The sequence below is a fragment of the Musa acuminata genome, chromosome BXJ2-9 (assembly GCF_036884655.1).
Source record: "Musa acuminata AAA Group cultivar baxijiao chromosome BXJ2-9, Cavendish_Baxijiao_AAA, whole genome shotgun sequence".
Classification (NCBI taxonomy): domain Eukaryota; kingdom Viridiplantae; phylum Streptophyta; class Magnoliopsida; order Zingiberales; family Musaceae; genus Musa; species Musa acuminata.
In genome coordinates, this window is record NC_088346.1 from 43,483,268 (window position 1) to 43,500,666 (window position 17,399).

The window sequence follows — 17,399 nt, forward strand, 5'->3', positions numbered from 1 at the left end:
ACTCGATCCAATTGCCTTGCTGATCTAAATTAAGGATCATGTTAACGGGTCCGGATTCTGATAGGGTTTACCGGCTAGCAACTGTAGCTGCTAAACTATACTCTTTTTGGAAGAAATTGTCGAATCTTTACCTTTATAAACAAAAGAATTTTCTATCTATACTATGATATTTTTGTATCCTCCCATATTACACATACATGCAAGTCACACCTATGAATCATAACAATGAGCTGTTGTAAAGCAAGGTAATGGAAAAGGGACCATGTACCCATTGAAACAAAACACTTGGTTCTCCAAATACAGAGATGTAAATCTGCCAATTTAATAGGAGGAATGGGCATCACAAAAAGGTAGAATGTGCAGGATTGCATTTATTTATTTTTTCTGCAAATGTTCAGACTGGACAACAATTTTTGCAGGTTATCTGAATTTGCAACTGAAAATTTCAGGACAATATCAAGAAACCAAAAAAGTCCAGGATAATAATTGGATTCAGGTTGATCTTTAACCAATTTGATGAAACTTGTCGCTTGAAGGTTTCATCGATACAATATGTGCCGAAAGGAACACTAAGAAAGCATAGACAAGATTAATATCATATCTCATAGCGAAAGATGGTACATCATAAAGAGCCAAAAAAAGAAACAACAAGGGTGGAACTTTCCTGAAATTGTCATGATAGAACATGAACTATATATCGCACTGTCATCTTCTCTTATCCTCCAGTTTGCTGCAGTTCCTGTGTTTTGTGTTTCTCTTGCAGCTCCCAACATGGTGGGAAAATGATGCATACTTGTTGCTTTCAAATGTGGAACAAGTTGGGCCCCTAACAAAGTAGTGTTGAAAAGAAAACTGCAGCTTAGACCTTCCTGTAGTGCGCAGAAATGCACTTCATCTGGCAAATAACAGTACCTCTACCACCATCTCCTCTCAGACAAGGAAATGAGCTGAAAACACAAAAAAGTAGAATATTAAGCTCATGACATTTTAAGACATAATTTGCAATCCACTAGTACTTCCCAAAGCAGTCTCTCATATGGTAACACTAATGGAGTTTATAATTCTGGTTTTTCCTTATTTTGATAGCAAAACAGAAACCTTTTTACGTCATTGCAAATAGATTACAGAAAAAGTCATCCAGAGGCCCATTCATCTCTGACTCCCAACAAGAGATACAATGGATTCACCTTGAGTTACTAGCCTATGAGCGTATGACATCAAGGAAAAATAGGAAAACTGGGTAAACACAAAAAGTTATCATTCTGTTGATACACAGGAATTATGTTTATATGGGCATTGCAGTAAAGTGGGCAACAGACCTAGCACAAAATTGAAGATAAAGCCCTGCTGCAAGACTACACACTAAGCACACTTATTATGACAAGATACTGGATAAGGAAAACTGGAATCGCCAGTTATCATTTTGCAGTCATTTTGTCTCTGCTTGAGCAGCATGTCATTCAAAAAACTGTACCAATACGGCGGCCATATTAACCTGAGTCCTTATTTGAACGTAATAATCAGCTCATCTTCAAGCTGTAATACAAGGGCCTCTAGAAACAGAGACACATATTAAAGCAGTTGTGATCATGACAATTGCAGAACCAAGCAACTCCAGACTCTCATAATTAAGCAAATAATCGACAAAGCAGTAAAGATCAAGATTCATATCAAGACCACCATAAGTTCCATGTATCAGTGAGGACATAGCCAACAAGAAAAGCTACATCCATCTACTGGCAACCTAATAGGTTCAAATCCAATACATGGTCTATCAAAGATAACTGATGTCATAATTCCAGCTGCATAGTTTCCAAACATTAAAAATTCATGTTATGCATGTAGATACTGGATTTGTGAAATAAGGAGAAGGCAACATCACTAACCTGTCGAGCAACCTGTGCCAGCCTCCTACTGTCTCTGGATGATTCGACAACTAAACTAGATTTCTGAGGCTCCGGCCTGCATGATTCCACAACTATGCTAGATTCCTGAGGCTCCAGCTCTGAGTCATCTTTGCCCACTTTTCGCTTAGATATGTTTTCCGTTATAGATGTAGGTTCCACTTTGCCATCCAAAGATCCCCTCTTTCGCTTCCTCTGAAAGGTATATTTGAGGATTTTGTCACCTCCAACTTCAGTAGCACGTCCACAATGCCCGCTAAGCTCATCCCTATAATCATAGTGTGGTTCATTAATTGTCTCATTATTTTCTTTTGTAACAGAATTATCCAATTCCTCTGCTGGTATATGATCTGGTTTTGTTGACATTTTCTCCTCTAGCTCCGTGTCATTTTTAACATATTCATCTGAAAGAGCATCATTAATCATCTCACCTGTACTTGCTGCAAATGGTTCCTTCATACTATTTTCCGGACAAGTTCCATTGTTAGAAGTATGGATTCTATCAATATGATCTTCACGAGAAGCATTACATTGTTTTAGGACAGTTCTCCTGGTTGTTATTCTATTGCCATTTAAAAGTCCTGAGTTCTTATTGCTGAAAATCTTGTTCAACTTATTCCTTTGACTTTCTGTTCCCTGATCTTCTCCAGACACCTGGGATGAACAAAATTTCAGTGTCTTTGGATGCACTTCACTGCCAGTGCCGTGTGCACTACATTGTTTTAGAACATTGCTCCTGGTCATTATTCTATTGTCATTTGAAAGCCCTGAGCTATTATTGCTGAAAAAATTGTTCAACTTAGTCCTTTGACTTCTTGTTGTTTCCTGATCTTTATCAGACGCCTGAGGTGAGCAAGAATTCAGTGTCCTCGGAGGCACTTCACTGACAGTACTGTATGTATTACTTTGTCTTAGAACAGTTCTCCTGGTCATTATTTTATTGCCATTTAAAAGTTCTGAGCTTTTGTTGCTGAAATTTTTGTTCAACTTAGTCCTTTGACTTTTTGTTGTTTCCTGATCTTGTCCAGACACCTGAGGTGAACAAGAATTCAGTGTCTTTGGAGGCACTTCACCGCCAGTCCAGTGTGCATTATCAGCAGATATATCCACATCAGTTTGTCCAACCTTGGAATGAGTAGGATCCAGTGAGGCATAATGTTGCTTGTCATGATAAATAACACGTTTTGTGGGCCTCATAACGCGTCTTCGGCGCCGCATCTTTCGTCTTCTTACTAATTTTTCTACCATGACAAAGTCTTTGGTCCAGGGTCTTTCAGCTTTTTCATTCTCACACATTATCTTACCTTTACTATTTGAAACCTTGTCGGGGCCTAGTGTAGAAACCTTTATATGTTTAGTGTCCAGAGATCGATAGTGTTGCATGTCATGATAGGTACTACATTCTGTCGACTTGATAACATGATTCTGACAATGAACTTTTTGTTTCCTATGACATACTATTTTCTCTTTCATAGCAAAATCTTTGGTGTCAGACTTTTCAGATTTTTCGTTCTCACACATCAATGTTTCACTCTTTATATCTGAGACTTGGTCATGCATTTGTGAAGTGAGTTCTTTGCCAGTCACTGGATTCCATTCAAAAGCATGTATCCTCTGGGTATATCCACTTCGACAAAGCTCTGGCTCTTTGTTGCTCAGTATTATAGATGTCAAGTCAGGTTTGACAGCATAAGTATCTGATGAAATCAAATTGTTCAAGGGTTCATCTTCTGTTGCACCTTTGCTAAAGCAGCAGTCTGAATTAAGGACACTTATAGCTCCACTTGGAGAGTGCAGGGATGAGCCAGAGTTGTGCATGCTTTCCTGACCGTTATATTTCTCAGAAGGGGTATTGTGAACTGTGCTTTTCCCATTTAGAAACTCAGCTTGAATATCCCTCTTATGGTCCAATTCAGAGTTCAATCTCTTCAGTTCAGATCTAAGACAATCAATTGTAACCTTTGCTTCACTAAGTTGAGCTTCGAGTTCTTGAATCTTCCCTACCTGAGATAAATTTGCCTTTTCAGATTCATGAATCTGTAAAGCCAACTATCTTTGTCAGTGAAATGTTTCAAAGCCTACTTAAAGAAAGAGGAAAAAAGTATTTAGCAATCTACAAAAAATCAAACTTAAAAAGGACCAGCAACAAAAAGATAAAATTTATTTTCAGTCAAAAAATGAGTATAAAAATATGAATTAATTATTGACTAGTGGGTATACTCATATACCTCTGACCAACTCTTCTTCCTTCTACAAGGGCAAATCCTAACTCAACTGAGTCAAAGTGAGCTGATCTAAGTTGGAAATGGACCAAGTCAAACCAAGTCTGACTACATTTCAAGGCAAGTTTAGATGGTAGGATATACATTGGCAAGGGCTGAGGGCCTGCAAATATATGCTCATATCTGTATCATCAGTATGCTTCCTGAAAAGACAAATGAGCCAGCAACCATTTTCAACTAAAGGCAATGGCTATAAAACTTGAGGATTAAGGTGAAAGACAAATTTGGAGTAAGTGACTCTGCTTTGATTATTATAACCTGAACTTAAGAAGCATAACAGCATGAAGCCCATAAAGTCAAATTTAGAATCATAGTTCTACCTTAGATTCCACAAAAGGATAAAGTTCAATCTTGGATTCCATGAAAGTTCAACAATTGATGAACTGTATCACTTTAACAAGACTATGTCAGCACAATATCTGAAATTTAATCATGATGGAGATTCAAGCTTGAGTCAAGATGGAAAAGATTAAATCTGATAAAAGCTAAATGACTCTTGATTTATCCTAGACATATGAGAAGTAGAAATGAGATAGTCTGCTCTCAATGTGGTAAATTTGAGCCAAAAACTAACTTCTCTTTATATGAAGTAGCAATTTCCTGACGATTGGCAAATAAAATGAGTACACATAATGCATCTGGGAAATTACTTAAAAATACTTTTTGCGCTTGTAAAGATAACTAATATCAATTAATTTGTAAGAATAATCAGAAATGAAAATTCCATCCTTGGCTTAGAGAAGAAAACCAAAATGCACGTGACTAATAACTACTAAAAACTGAATAAAATGATGCTTAGATAATTTAGTTGTATCTTCCATGAATAAATAAAACAAACCATGTAGCAAACATCTAGTAAGGATGCTCATCATTTATTCTTTGTTTGTGAGGCATAAAATAGATAATATTAACTTCTATGCAGGTAGATACATCTGATATGAATGTCGAGGGCTTGAGGATGTCATTTTTCTAGAATGTTTGTGTACTTTTCTTGCTTAGCTTAACCACATTAGTATAACATTTGACAACTAGTTATGAGTCCGACCCAATCAATTCATCTTTTCTGCTGAGCTAGACCAAACTATGTCATATGTCATGATGTCTTCTTGCTGCAACCATTTTAACCAAATTTTCTTTTATTGTCCTGCTGCTATACCTCTGTACTTTCTTCCACTGAATTTTACCTCATGACCATTGTGCTCTAGTTCTCTTATTTTGTTTAGTGCTCCAATCTTGCCCTGTTGTTGTCTTATTTCAGGGAACCGAACAAATAAAACTATTAATACAAGGAGGGGAAAAACAGTTAACCAAAACAAAATTACCACATAGTTAAAGAAACTCATTCATCTAATTCAACAGGACAATCCTCTCACTGGTTTAAAAAATTTTGTATGTCACATAATGGGAATGTGCTTAATTTTGTATGTCACATAATGCGGGTTAAAAAATTTATAACAGGCAATAAGTAGAGCAAAGAACCATGAAAAAGAATTTGCACGGAACTCCAAAGAAGAACAAAGATTAAGTTAAACTTGTTTTAAGTCTTCTATGATGACAAGATCACACTCGACGCCTATTTCTTATCTTATGGACTCTCCTCTCACTGGTTTGGATGACCATCTCAAATATATGGAGGTTAATTCAATGTGGCAGATTCCTTGTTTCAAAGGAGAAATAATCAGTAAGATACCTTAATTGTGTGAGAGTGGGTACTTCTTTGTTAGGATTTAAGGTGAAACAGCATTGAAAAAGATAAAAGACACAATCACAACAATTACAGAAGATATAACCTTCCGATATTCTTATTAGTGCATCCTATGAATGATCAGATAACTTCTTAGAGTGCCAAATAATTGCTTAGTCACACAAACAAAATGGATTGCACCTTAAATTTCATTTTCAGATAAAACAGAAATGAGAATAATATTGATAATAGATCCTCGAGTTGATGTTTGCTTTATTCAGCATTTCAACATATACTCCATGTAATTGTGGTTGTGGATACTGCAAAAGTTGGATTGCTAATTGTCTTTGTAGAGTATGTGAATAAGATATACATTATACTTCAAATTAAGTCAATCAGAAAAACTCCATTGTGCCTAATAATTATTCGTTGGCATCAAAAAAAGAACACAAGCTAGGTTGTTGCAGAAAACAATAGGGTATCAAAGACATATACAACAATTAGTTACTAAGCACTTTAAACAATAAATAGCATTAGAGACAATGCCTCTGAGGAAAGAGAACATGCTCATTGTAATTATAACCTTCATATAGCTCCATATAGTTTACAGTAGAAATGCATGGTTATGAAGGAAAAAAAGCACCAAAAACTAGCAACATGTAAAAACAGCTTCAACTTTAACATGCAAGCCAAAACTGTATGCATACAAAAAAAATATGGCAAAATAAACTCTTAGAGCATCATCTTGGTTGCGATGACTAAGACTGCAAGATTTGCATTAGGTAGAGACTCCAGGGACATAGGAAAAAAGCAAACTTAACAAAGAAGACAAATTGTGAAGCATCTTGCTAAAATTCAGAGTTGAAGATAAATTAGATCATGCACCCATAACAAGAGCATCATCCTAGCATCCTTTCCAACGACCAATCAGGAAGACCAAGACTTTAACAGGGAGGGGGAAAGAGAAAAAAATACACACCCTCTGACGCCGCAGCCAGACCCTAATGACCAAAATTTGGTAGCTCATCTTGACAAACAAGCGCATCAAGGCCGATATTGAGTATCAAGAAGTGAAACCCCAAACATAGCGACCGAAGTTAGGAGTGTGAAATAGGAGAAGCTAGAACCATCACCTTGGAGTCCATGATCGCCTTCAATCGGAGAAGCATGGCCAGTGAATCTTCCTTGGTGAGTGACAGGCTTCGCTGTAGCTGGAGCACCTTCCCCTCCGAAGCCAGAATCCGAGCCGCCGACTCCTTCGCGGTGTTCAAGATAATGTCCGCGTACGCCCTCTTCAGCGCTGCCATTCTCTGGAAAATTCCCCCATCAACCACACACAACACCGCATAAGCAAAATCATCGCAGAACAACCAAACATCGAAAAAGAAATCGCATCACGAAGATTAGCGGTAGAAAATGAAAGGCAGGATCGAACAAAGAAAAGTGGGTTCTTTTTCCCATGATTCGGCTCATGGGAGGGTACCTCGGCGTCGTCAGCCATCGGCGGTGGGTGGCGGTTGAGAGAGGGGGGCGGAAGGGAAGTGTTAGATAGAGCGAGAGAGAAGGGGAGGAGGCGGAAAGGAGCGGGTTTTGTTCGGCTGCGGGTTTTTTTTCCCCTTCTCTTTCCGTTTCCTCCCCCTTTCAGCTGTGTCTGTTATGACGAGGAATAGGCAGAAACAACTCGTATTTACGCTTTTGTCCCCGCCGTTTGGTTGGGCCTTCGCTTACTGAGAGGGTCGCATGCTCGGCTAAAAGATCCACAACGGAGTACAGCCTTTTCCCTCGGAGCCCACCACAATACCGACGGGCCCCGCTTCAACTTGCCTGTCGCGAGACGGCAAACGTGTCGCCTGCGGAGAGCTCCGAGGCGTCGGCTCGGTGCCGTCGGACAGAAAACGGGCGCGAGAAGTGCATCGCTCGGTTGTTGGACCAGACACGGTACAGCTTTCTACACTCGGAGCTAGACCACAACAAAGTGCCGGGCCCCGCTGCACGGAGGATGCCATAACGTGTAGCCTGCGGAGACAAGCGAGGCGGTGTCCCGTGGTTGTCGGGGTTCACAATGGGAAGTGATGAGCTTGAATTTTTTTGAATTGCTGCAATCATTTCCCCCTTGCAATGAAAATTGAAATTATGAACACTAAAAGAAATTATTCATGAGTTTACTTCATTGAGAGATGATTGCATGAATCAGTCAATCAATAGTTTCTTGTGTATGAAAAAGAGGTAAATTCTGGTGCAAGAAGAATATATTGGAAATATTTGCATCATATTAGATGGAACTCATAAGGAAGAGGAAGATGCAATAGACAAAATGTCAGCTCTCTACTTTCTTTTTTTTTTTTTACATTTTCATCCCACCAAAATTTTCTTAATTAGCTCATATGCTTTCATGATGATGATTCATTTTCGCATCTCAGTAGGTCATTTGATGCTTTGGGCAGCCGGAAAAAGCAGCTCAATCTATAGATTTGTAGCTTTTAATGTACATTCTAGTGAGGAAGAAGATATACAAGAATCTATCGTTTTAGAACTCACAGTTCAAACATAGTAAATCATCCCCACCTCCAAAGTAGATGCATAGGGGATGTTCACTGCATACGCCGGACCCCTGCTGTTCCTCCTCAGGAAGTCATAGCCGTAGTTGATGGCGAGCCGCCTGACGAATCCCGACCCGCTCTTCGCCCTCACATAGGAATGCCCGAGGATGAATGCCATGCCGGCTTCCCGTGCCTCCATCAGCTCCTGTAGCTCCTCCCTCGTGCTGGCATTCATCCGTGGGCTTGTGGGCAGCACAAACCTCACCTTCTTTCTCGCTCTGATCGGTGATTGTATCTCGGTCGAACTTGAAGGACCTGCTGCCTCCCCTGGATCGTCACCCACTTCACACAACCGAATTCCAGCTCCGACGACGGTCATCCTCGCATCATCCTTTTCAGATTCTACTGCAGCACCGTTTGGCCCCGACGTCCCTGAGCGGATGAACTCCGCAATGCTGCAAACAATGTCCTTCTCAAACTCCAAGTCATCCTTCTGCACATCACGGTAGCCGTACCGAACAATGCACCGATAAAGCCTGTACTCCTTGGGCCCAATTCTGCCTACAAGGAACCGCTCCTCTGGATGAACGTGTGGCACAGGGATGGACTTGATGCAGAGGAAGATGAGCACCTGATGAATTATGCCATGCATTTAGACTTGTGCATTTGCTTACAAGTTATACATGAAACGATATCTAGGAAGAGTCGCATATTGCCAAAACAAATTTAAGTCGAATGGTACGAGTATCGTCAATCTAAGAAGAGTGCAAAAATACTGAAATAGCTGACCTGGTGGAATGCAGGGAGATTTGTGATGAAGTGGGAGAAGATGGATGGGATTCCTGACACAAGCTCAGTATGTATCAGACCGATGCCTCTAACACGCACGATACCAAGAGAAGGGCCGAGGCCGAGAAGCCACTCGATGGAGACCTTATTTTGAACATCAAATTGATACTTCTTGAGCGTGCCGTAGTGCCATACATACATAATTATCATGAAGATACAAGAAAAGGCAATGGGGACCCAAGCTCCTTCCAAGAACTTGATGAGGGAAGCTGAGAAATAGAGTGCCTCAATGGTTCCAAAGAAGAGTATAAAGCATACTGCTAGAAATATGCTCTTGTGCCAACACAGAACTATCACCAGGGACATCAAGCAGGTTGTCACCAGCATTACGGTTATGACGGCCAATCCTGTTCCAAGAAAGAATTAAAGCAGGATTAGAACTATGTTACTTAGACATGTGGTGTACACAGGAATGAAAGATGATCGATATTTAATTCCCTTAGTATGGTTTCCTTGTGAAGGGTTTAGCTGTAAGGAAAAAAGGTCTATTTAAAGTATATTTTCAAGGATTTCAACAAATTCTTGGATCATGTACCACAAACTTCTAATGATATGCTCAGTTGGGTATGACAAAGCTTAAGGATACCTGAGGAATAAATTTTGGCAACATATCGACCCAATATAATGTATTGAGAAGAAGCAACTGACAGAAGCATAGAGTAATTGGCTAAAGCTTGGTTACTTATCTACATGACAAGAAGTTTCAAGTCTCAACAATTTGTGGTCAATTACATGGATTCTCAGTTTTAGCAATTATACTACAGGAGACAACAATGATGACTTCACAAGTCATTCTTTTTAACATCAAATAAAAAAGCCAAATCATGAGTTCTAAATATGGGGAGAAATGCCGTGTTTTCAGTCACCAGAAACAGTTCCATTGGTGATTCAAAGTGTGAACTGATCCCAATTCTCATCCTGAAGTTCCCTAGGGTTCAGAAGTTGAACCGATGAAGAGCTTACACAAGGGCTTACACGAGCAAATCCGGGCAGAGAATTCCATATTTTTTTAGACCGGCAATGGTTCTGTTGGTGTTTCAAATTTAAAACTCATTGCAATTCTCATCCTGTGGTTCCCTAGGGTGCAGAAGTTGGAACAGAGAAGACATAAAGAAAGGACCTATACAAGGAGCAGGATAGAAGGGTGGAAAGACTGCAGCTATGGAGAAAGAATCATCTTTACTGGTTCTTCTAAGATAATCCTTTATTTTCTTGAAAAGGGATTTTGGATCAAATTTCAAATTACATACTGCAATCATAGACCGGTTTTAACCGACTTTTCTTTACAAGGACGAAAGATGACTTGTGTCAATCATGTAGCTTCCACGTTAAAGCGCATATATCAGGATACTCTAGCACAAGGATCTACACTTTGGAAGCTCAAAGTTGTTCTTTACCTGCAGCATTACCCATGTGCTTTGTGTCTCTGAAACCAATCGTCACGGCTAAGCACAATATCATTAATATCCAGTTGATCTCTGGGATGTATATTTGTCCATGAAATTTGGATGATGTATGAACAATCTTCACTCTGGGAAAGCAGCCCAAAGCAGAACACTGCTTGATGATCGAGAAAGTACCGGTAATAATGGCTTGGCTTCCCACAACCGCTGCAAGTATAGCTATACACAAAACAGGCCACCTTATTTGCTCTAAACAGAAAAAAAAAGGCGTATAGCATGTCAGTATGCTGAAAAGCATCATCATCCATATAGCATAAACATTTGTCACTAAGAAAATATATGAACTCTGCAAATTAATTACCTGGTACTGAGACATAGAACCCAATTCGATATTCGTTTTCAATAACATGGTGTTTGGACAGATAAGCTGCTTGTCCCATATATGCCAGGATCAATGATGGATAAACCACAGATGTAAAAGCAATCTGCAAATTTGAATCATTGATTAGAGAGATAGTCAGCTCAAAATATCCATACATATAACCTTTGCACACTTCAGTGTTATCAGATTACGCAATATTTGATCTTAAAAATGAAATTTTGATTCAGCAAACATGTCTTTATAAGGTAATAGAAAATAACAAACAAGAAGACGAATGTATACGACACAGTGCTAAGGTCACACTGTGAAGCTAAGATCAGCTCTCTATACATCAGATAAACATCCTATACCAAAGTCGAGAAATAGAGATTCCATGATTCTTTCCAGCTATGTCTTACCTTTATCGATAACTGCGAGAAATGCCCCAAGTCTGCATACATGGCTTCAGAACCTGCCAGCGGCGAAAAAAGGGGAAAAAAAAAAAAGTAAAACAAAGGGAATGTTAGATTATGGCATATGGAAGAAATGCAAAGAACATTACAAAGAACGGTCGCTGTTGTGCTACCTGTTATGCATAACAGGATCCCACCCAAGGACATCCAACCTCCTCTTTGGGTTTTCTTCACGAATTTGTACATGTAGTATGGAGAGAGTGCTTGATAAACATGTGGATTCCAATGGAAAATGTTATAAACACCTATCACACTGATGCATAGAAGCCATATAATGACAACTGGTGCAAACAAGAATCCAACTCGATGTGTCCCATAATGTTGCAGAGCAAACAAACCGATTAATATGAGACACACAATAGGGACTTCTACATCTGCAGATTGACAAACCGTTGATCGAATCAGAAAATCACCTTCATAATGAGATGAAAAATCAACAAAGCAAGTAATCTTATAAGAACACAAAAAAAAAAAAAAGAGTAATTGACTATTTGCATCGCCGAGTAGTTTCTCGGCTTTAAAAAAGATGCCAGTGTGGTGTCAGCCAAGACAAAATCATGTCCTGCTCGGCACCTAATTCAGAAGATTGGGGCTAAAGGTTGAATCATGTCAAGTATAAAGCCTTTGTGTGAAGGATTACAAGATGAGTTGTTATCCCCTAATACAGAAGAATTAAACAATCACCATGAGAGATCCCAAATCACTTGCAGAAGCTCTCTGCAGATTGAATGTTCCCGGCACAAGCATTTTCTTATGCACAATAAAAGAAAAAGATTGCTCAATTTGTTTGGTGTTTGTTTTAGAAGCTTCCTTACATTTGTGGTGTTCCCTGGCCTAATACAGAAGAATTAAACAATCACCATGAGAGATCCCAAATCACTTGCAGAAGCTCTCTGCAGATTGAATGTTCCCAGCACAAGCAATTTCTTATGCACAATAAAAGAAAAAGATTGCTTAATTTGTTTGGTGTTTGTTTTAGAAGCTTCCTTACATTTGTGGTGTTCCCTGGCCATGGAAAGCTCAAGCCCTGAAACCGCTGAGAAGACTGCCATTTCAGAGTTAGACGATTAGGGAAAGGCTCAATCACATCAAGCAACCTGCAATAAAGTCCAAGCCAAAGATGAGGGACTACCGGAAATCGCCGGCGTAAGCACGCCGTCCCCGATGACCATGCATGTTCCAATCAGGGCAAGGATCAGGAGCATCTTCTGCAGCACCTGGTGCCTCTCCAGCATCACTCTCACCCTGGAAGCCGCTCCGACGCCGCCCGACGGCGAGCCAGCGCCGCCGCCGCCGCCGCGGTCCGTCTTCTTGTACGCGGAGATCTCCTCGTCGGCCAGCTGCCCGTTGGGGAGGAACCCGACGCGGGCGTGGCGGCAGAGGAGCGAGTAGAGCGCGAAGGTGCCGCCCTCGCCGTCGTCGTCGGCCCGGAGCACGATGAAGACGTACTTGAGGAGGGGGACGAGCGTGAGGGTCCAGAAGACGAAGGAGAGCACCCCGTAGATCTCCTCGTTCGTCTCCGAGTGCTGTATGTCCTCGGCGAAGGTGCTCTTGTACACGTACAGCGGGGAGGTGCTCAGGTCACCGTACACAACCCCCAGGCTCTGGTACGCCAATGACAGCACCGTGCGCCATGAGTTCCTCTGCGACAACAACGCCCCCCCTGTGAGGCCACAGAGCAAGCGAACCAAGAAAGCCACGATAACACAGTAAAGATGTCACCTTTACAGGATTAGAGAAGCCGCCACCCTCAATATCCATCGTCAAGTGATCAACAACAACGTAAATCCTACATGCTTCCTCCTCTCTCCGTCACTCGAAGCTTAAGAGAGAGGCTCTTGGATTGCTGTGTTCTCCTAATATTTTTCCGAAGGAACTGATACGGGAAGAAGTGGCTTTTATTGGAAGGTGTAATGGTTGTGGGGGGATGAACCAAGGAAGGTGATGTGATCAAGGTTGTGAGGCAAAAAGAGCAGTAGAATATTTGACAACAGAAGAAGAAACAGAGAGACAGAGAGAGGAGTTTCAAAACTGCTTTTTTTTAATGCTCATATGCATAATTAAATTGAGTGTGGGGTTTCAGTTTCAAGATTCAACTGAGAGAGAAAGAGAGAGAGAGAGAGAGAAGACTGAGAGTTTCCATTCTGCAGATGGGAGTATCTCATTCAGACAATTGGCATCTGTCAGGTTGGGACTGCTGCAGTGGAAGACAGGAAGGAGAGAATAAAAAAAGAGATGATGATGATTCATATGCCTGAGTTCAGATCCCAACAATCAAACCAAGCCAAGAGAGAGAAAAGGAAACAAAAAAGAAAGAAACATCACACTTTTTTAGCTGAAATAAGATCTCATCTTGCATTATTTCCTCAATTAATATCATGGTGTTAAACATGAGTACAATTCAGAACATCAAATCATGGGAGAAAAAATCTCAAGATTCAGGAGGAAGTAGTACTGCTGGCCATCAAGTCCCAAGAATCAAGGGAACCTCCTCATCATGGAAATGGAGTTCATATCAGTGCAGGATTTTGAGATTGGAACCTTGTCATTTTGCCTATAAACACATAGAGATGCGTAAGAGTGGGACTGAGATGATATTGCTTGAGTTGGGAGCTTGTTGTCACCAACTAGTAGAGTTCCTCTTCTATTCTGAGTGCTTGTCAGATCATCTCTCTGAATGCTGCCATTCATTATTTTATTTTGATATCAATAATTAGGATTCGAGCTTATAGAAATATATATATATTTGTTTTAATATTCCATATGGTGGGTGGGCTCGTCATTTGGCATGCAAAGGGAAAGCAAACTAAAGTTTGGTGGCCAAAAATGGCGGATGAGAAATCACCATAAAGAAGTGGATGAGAGGTCATTACGAGAGGCGTGAGGGGAACTTATAAGGATTTGTCACATCATGTTTATGTATGTGTTGTTGATGCCAATGTGGGCGGCCACGTTTTCAATTGCGAGGGGTTCAGAAGAGATTGTTGTGTTCATGGCATCCACACAAGCTTTGTTCCTTCAGAGAAAGCTTCCATTTTGGCTCATCATCATGGTGGATAATGATGAGGGAATAATGGAGAAGACACTGTTGTGTTATCTTCGATTTGGATTGAGGCAGTGGTTTTATGGCTTCAATAACTACTGAATTAGGATATATATATATATCTTATAAATAACAAATAATGAAGGTAGATTTTGAATTATAATTTAGATTATTTATCGATTAGGGTACCTTTTAAATTATGTAATTCAAATTTGATTGATCCATCGAAAAATAAAAATAAAAATCGAACTTCCGACTAATTAGATTTATCGAAACTATTATTATTATTATTATCATTATAATATTTGGAAGAAAAATGATGTAAAAAGAAAAAGACAAAAGGTAGGCCCTAACATTATATGAGAATAATTTAATATAAAGTTCTATAATATTTGACTTTGCATCTCTTTAGAAAAGTAGACATAGTGCTGCATCTCACTTGTTATCTTCAAACTTTTTGAGTCTTTTTATATGGCATATTTATGTTTTATATATTATAATATAATGTGATTAACAGTCTCCACTATTTTCAGTGGTTTCTCTATAATTTTTATTTGTATTTTATTTGTTTATAATCTCTAATGTAAATTTCTTATTCAAAGACTTGTTTGGACATCAATCTTGAATTGCAAATGATCACAAAGATCCAAGTCGTGCTAAGAACGTAGCATCCTTCAAAGTAGGAATTCTTTCTTTAGTGGAAGATAAAGAGAGAAAAGCAAAAGAGGGTCCGATTCATTTGTCTCTGCCCATTGGTCGGCCTTGGTAGGCCCCACCGCTGATAGCCACCCCTTCTGACCTTTTGTCTCCAAAGCGAACTAAAGCCTAAAATAACAAAATAAATAATAATAATAATAATAATAATAATAGATGATTAATGATATGACCGACACATCAACATCAAAGGAGTGATATATGATAAACATGTTGACATATAATTGACACATTTTTATTTTTTTATTTTTGCTTATATCATCTTTATTTATGTTATTATAAAAATACTTTAATCATTATTTATTTAAATATTTTACATTCTTCACATAGCATATAATTAATTATATATTTTACTTTTTAGGAAAACTTTAAACTTACCATCAAAGTAGTTAAATTGGTGGGATTGATATCTTTTTTGGCAATTGTGTTACCATTTATCTCAAAAAAATTAAGTTATTATATAAGAGGATGAGAATCCTAATTTACAATTCAGTAAAACTCATCTAACAATTGTCATATCAATTATCCCAAAAACATTGTTATTAAATAAGAGGACGAGAATCCTAATTTGAAGAAATTGGGTAAATTTCATCAAATTTTAATCTTGTAAAACAATATGGCATTGATTAGATTAGGTTGGATGGGATGGGATCAAAATCTAGTCTAATTCTTTTAAATAAAAATTTCAATGTCAAAGTTTTTTTTTAATATTTTTTTATTGTATAGAAGAGATCTTAATATTTAACTAAAAAAAATCTCAAACACCAACCCCTCCAATAAAATATATTTTTGCTCAACCAAATGAACAGTGTGTTGTCCTTTAAATCAAGTTTCAAGTGGTTCAAATGATTTCACTAGTATCCTTTTGTTATTGAAGTAGGTAGGACACAAGCCATCTTGAACCTAAATCCATAGGCTTGGATCCAAAGAATCTTGAACTATTTAGATCAAGTGAGTAGGACTTACTCTTAACTTTCTTAAGATTCTCTTGTAGCCATGGCTTGATCACAATAACCCATGCAACTTGATTTCATCATTATAATTCATTTTTATTTTTATATCCTCTTATATTTTGAAATGGATATCAAACTGATATTTAAACTCTTTTTTGATAGCTAAAAGTTGTAAAGATTCATTGCAAGAACAAAGTAGTGGCAAGATTTCCGAAATGATGAAGCAAGTTGGCAAAAAGATTGTGAGAACCCATTATTTTAGCTATCAAATAAATAAGATTCTATGATTTAAAACTTATCTTTATCGGTTACTTTTAACAAAAAGAAAAAAAATATCACTTCTAATAACATGGTTCGACGTGAATTTATTGATTGGATCTAATTTAATTTATAATAAGGATCGTTAAGGTTGGTTATGAGAAGATGTGGTTCTAACTCATATATATACAAAATTGTTTGTGATAGAAATAACGATCTCTTAATATATCACTCGTATAAAGATCGAGATCAAAAAAGATTTTTCGATCTAGTTCCTTTAATATCCAAATTAGTAATCCGAAAAAGATGAATGATGAACTATAAAAATTGATTCTCTTGATAACTGTATGCCATAAAGAAGCCTTTATATTCGAGCATAATATTATGTGAAACTATTTGTCTTGAAACTTTGTTCAAAATTTAATCTTGATTGAGTCGTGGCTAACCCTACTATCACAATCCTCTTATAATCTATGGATTTTGATAGGTCATAAAGATTTTGACGATTTTAATATTTAAAATTTATTTTTATCTGTTACTCTTTAAAAAAAAAATTCATCAATTCATTGGAATAGAATTGAATTGATCTAAACATAGCTCAACAAAATTTCATTGATCGAATCTAATTCAATTTATAATAAATGATGATGAGGTTTGATCTCGATTAACCCTACTATCACAATCTTCCCATAAATCAACAATCCTTTGGATAGCAAGTATCCCACAATGAGCCCAAAGACATCCAACTTTATGTACTCATCAAATGTTAGGCACTCAACCACAACATAGTGTTGTCCCATAACTTGAAGTGCCTCAATAATTGAGATGTCTTGTACAACATAGTTTTGGGTGGAAACACATACCAAGATGAAGTTTGTTGAGATGTCCTTTGCAATAGGAAAAGTGAACATTTTGGATGGTCCTAAATGCCTTGG

The 17,399-nt window shown here is 38.4% G+C and overlaps 2 protein-coding genes across 2 annotated transcripts; both read right to left on the reverse strand.

Annotated features, from left to right (window-relative positions):
* Positions 1 to 483: 483 nt before the first annotated feature.
* Positions 484 to 7,521, reverse strand: LOC135623505 (uncharacterized). The gene is made up of 4 exons (XM_065126556.1): positions 7,354 to 7,521; positions 7,004 to 7,180; positions 1,887 to 3,941; positions 484 to 947 (listed from the first exon to the last, which is right to left on the reverse strand). Exons 1-4 carry the CDS (start codon positions 7,369 to 7,371, stop codon positions 915 to 917), a joined length of 2,283 nt encoding a protein of 760 aa, XP_064982628.1. The 5' UTR covers positions 7,372 to 7,521; the 3' UTR covers positions 484 to 914.
* A 792-nt stretch (positions 7,522 to 8,313) lies between these two features.
* LOC135584819 (potassium transporter 10-like) lies at positions 8,314 to 13,799 on the reverse strand. Its single transcript, XM_065126557.1, has 9 exons — positions 13,219 to 13,799; positions 12,629 to 13,139; positions 12,488 to 12,541; positions 11,610 to 11,870; positions 11,443 to 11,495; positions 11,024 to 11,147; positions 10,657 to 10,911; positions 9,200 to 9,606; positions 8,314 to 9,041 (listed from the first exon to the last, which is right to left on the reverse strand). The coding sequence occupies exons 1-9, from the start codon at positions 13,255 to 13,257 to the stop codon at positions 8,412 to 8,414; spliced, it is 2,334 nt and encodes a 777-aa protein (XP_064982629.1). The 5' UTR covers positions 13,258 to 13,799; the 3' UTR covers positions 8,314 to 8,411.
* Between the last annotated feature and the right edge of the window lie 3,600 nt (positions 13,800 to 17,399).

Coding starts and splice junctions, on each gene's coding strand:
- LOC135584819 (XM_065126557.1), bottom strand. CDS start 13,257: ATGGATATTGAGGGTGGCGGCTTCTCTAATCCTGTAAAG. Junction 12,542..12,628: donor GCTTACGCCGGCGATTTCCG/GTAGTCCCTCAT, acceptor CTGAAATGGCAG/TCTTCTCAGCGGTTTCAGGG. Junction 11,871..12,487: donor GGCCAGGGAACACCACAAAT/GTAAGGAAGCTT, acceptor GTCAATCTGCAG/ATGTAGAAGTCCCTATTGTG.
- LOC135623505 (XM_065126556.1), bottom strand. Junction 3,942..7,003: donor AGGCGATCATGGACTCCAAG/GTGATGGTTCTA, acceptor TTGGCTTTACAG/ATTCATGAATCTGAAAAGGC. Junction 948..1,886: donor TGGCACAGGTTGCTCGACAG/GTTAGTGATGTT, acceptor TTGTGTTTTCAG/CTCATTTCCTTGTCTGAGAG.